Raw genomic sequence first — 2917 nt, forward strand, 5'->3', positions numbered from 1 at the left:
GGGCGGGCTCGGCATTTTTATCCAATTAGATAGCCGATGGGAAGGGCGCGAAAGCGGAGAACGGAAGTCGGATCTTGGACCGCTGGAAAGAGGCTGAACCTTCGCCTCAAACAACCTTGCGCAGACGCAGTGGGCCATTCTAGTGCCTTCTAGAAAGGTTGTAGGCGGGTGGCGCTTGGTGCTGGGGTGTAACTGGAGGGGCGGGCCCTTCTCAAAGGTAGAGTTGGGGTTCTGAGCGAGTCTTGCGTTTTAGCTTTAGTGTCTTCTTCGTCCCTGCTCGGGGAGCGTAAGGCAAATCGGCCGGCTTTGCTCCAGGCCTCAGGAGTATAAGTTTAGGGGCGCGAACCTGGGTGGGACCGGGCAGTTTTTCCAGCGGGCCATACAGGAAAATTTTTGGTTGGAGGAAGACAACCACCCTTTTTAAGGAGAAAACTGCACCGTGCCTTGCCTCATTTCTACGCGGTGCCCAGTAGGGGTGTGTGTGGACCAGTCAATGACCGCCCAAGATCCCTTCGTAGACAACTCAAATATGGTTAGGTGACGTGGGTGCCTTTGACCCTGGACTTAAGCAAAAAGCGTGGTCGTGGGCGTAGCTAGGAGGTGATTGGTGGGTTCGAGGGCCTGCGTGCCCCTCGACGTGAGCAGTGATTGGCGGTGCCGGATGACAGATCATCCTCCTGGCCACTCAGTGGCAGGGGACTCGCTACTTCCGGGTCGGGGCGTCTGGCGTGGAGAGTTTGGGGATCTACAGCAACCAAAGGCTTCTCCCTGACTTCATGTGACTGCGGCCGGCGAGCGAGTGAGTCGTGCGTGAGGAAAAAGAGGCAAGGCTTTTCCGAGATCGTCTCAGCGATGGCGCTTCGGTCGCGGTTCTGGGGGTTTTCCGTTTGCAGGAACCCTGGTAATTAGTCTTGCCCCCCTTCGCCTAGCTGACTCGCCAGGGCCTGCACAGTACTTTGGAACGTGCGGGTTCTATTGTGTATTCGACGTGCCGGGTCGAAATAGAGTTCGCAGCACTGCGAACACCTCAGTAGGAAGTTAAGGATGGGGTCAGTGCTGACTCCACCCTGTGGGCACACGTATTTTTTGTCCCCCCGGGCCTGAAGACTGGGGGTGTGAAAGGAGATAGACGTTAGAACGAGTTCGTGCGCTGTCCGTATCCGTCATTTTTAAGCCGCGTGCGGTTGTTTCCGTTGCCCAGGGTGGAGGTTCGCAGCCCTCTCAACCAGCTCCAAGCCGGCGGCGAAACCTGAAGTGCACCCTGTGGAAAATGAAGCTGTCGCCCCAGAGTTCACCAATCGAAACCCCCGGAACCTGGAGCTTCTATCTGTAGCCAGGAAAGAGCGGGGCTGGCGGACGGTGTGGCCCTCCCGTGAGTTCTGGCACAGGTAATTAAAATCTGCTTGTGATTGACAGAGAAGGACACTGCACCCTACGGACTATTTTAATTCGTTCAGCGCGAGGCACTCTCCCAGGTAGCTGCCATGCGGCGGGTAGAGGCAGGGTTCGCGGAGGGGCTGGAACAAACAACCAATAGGTGTGATGGCGGATATTTAAAGAGGATATTAGAGTAGCGGACAGGATACCTACTGAGGCTTGTCTGAAGAGGTGACATTTAAGAAGCTGAGATCTGAAAGAAGCCGAATCATCTGCCAGAAAGAGCATTCCTAGCAGAGGAAACTGCTGGTGTGTTTGAGGAACTGAAGGGCTTGTGTATCTGAAGCTCAGTGGGCAGAGGTTGAATGGCCTAAGATGAACATGGAGGGGTAAAGAGGCGACAGATCATTAACTTTGTAAGTCAGGATGAGCACTTTAAACTTTATTTTCATTGTAGTGGGAAACTTCGAGAGGATTTAAAGCTTGACCCCGAACTGGTTTTGCAAGATCATTCTGACTGGCCGTGGTGTCTCACGCCTGTAATCCCAGCACTTTAGGAAGCCAGCCAGGGAAGGCGAATCATCTGAGGTCAGGAGTTTGAGACCAGCCTGGGCAACATGGTGAAACCCCGTCACTACTAAAAATACAAAAATTAGACGGGCTGGTGGTGCACGCTGTAATCCCAGCTACTCCAGTGACTGAGGCACGAGAATCACTTGAACCCAGGAGGCGGAGGTTGCAGAGAGCTGAGATCGCACGAGTGCACTCCAGCCTGGGCGACAGGGCAAGATTCTGTCTTTATAAAATAAATAAATAAATAAAAAGCATTCTGGCTGTTTTTGGAAGACTAAATTTTTAAGGGAGCAGGAATAGAAGAAAGACCAGCTAGGAATCTAGCATGACATGAGATACTTTGTTATAAAGGTGGTTGTTTAATGAACACTTATATTTGCCAGGAATTATGCTACTTGCTTTATATTTTCTCATTTAATCCTTAAAATTACATCATGAAGCAGTTATTTCCCCCATTTTACAGGAGCAAAGAAATTGAGGTTTAGGGAGACATGATTAATAAGTGCCAGAGCTAAGATTCATGTATGTTCTAACTGACCTCAGAGCCAGGACGTTAAGTTATTACCACTATACTACAGCATATAGGTGTTTATCAGGTTTCTCTGCTGCTGATCTCCTTGGTGAGGATTTGTTAGAATTTCTTAAGGACTTTAAGGGCTATATAAAGTTATAAGAGTAAATCGGAAATCATAACTGTGTGATGTATTATTTATTTAATGACCAAACATTGTACCTATATCAGTTGCTGGGCATTGTGTTAGATTCAGGAGATACAAAGATAAAGTAGAAGTTATCCCTGTCACCAAAAGTGTTAAGTTTCATAGTGGAAAGTGGAATGGGGATAATGATGTGCTACAGTTGCTGTGATACATTTTTACTCATAGAGGAGGGAGTCTTTCAAGAAAGGGATAGGCAGTTCAGTTTTTAAATAATCTGGATCTTAAGGCTAAAGATCTTTTGAAACACC

General features: G+C 49.3%; 1 protein-coding gene across 1 annotated transcript; it reads left to right on the top strand.

Moving 5' to 3' along the window:
* The first annotated feature begins 223 nt into the window (after nucleotides 1–223).
* On the top strand, nucleotides 224–1970 carry LOC108513264 (39S ribosomal protein L18, mitochondrial-like). The gene is made up of 2 exons (XM_017848970.1): nucleotides 224–901; nucleotides 1202–1970. Exons 1-2 carry the CDS (start codon nucleotides 853–855, stop codon nucleotides 1390–1392), a joined length of 240 nt encoding a protein of 79 aa, XP_017704459.1. The 5' UTR covers nucleotides 224–852; the 3' UTR covers nucleotides 1393–1970.
* The last annotated feature ends 947 nt before the right edge of the window (nucleotides 1971–2917 follow it).

This window comes from Rhinopithecus bieti, unplaced genomic scaffold (assembly GCF_001698545.2).
Source record: "Rhinopithecus bieti isolate Rb0 unplaced genomic scaffold, ASM169854v2 scaffold_32717, whole genome shotgun sequence".
In the NCBI taxonomy this organism is placed as follows: domain Eukaryota; kingdom Metazoa; phylum Chordata; class Mammalia; order Primates; family Cercopithecidae; genus Rhinopithecus; species Rhinopithecus bieti.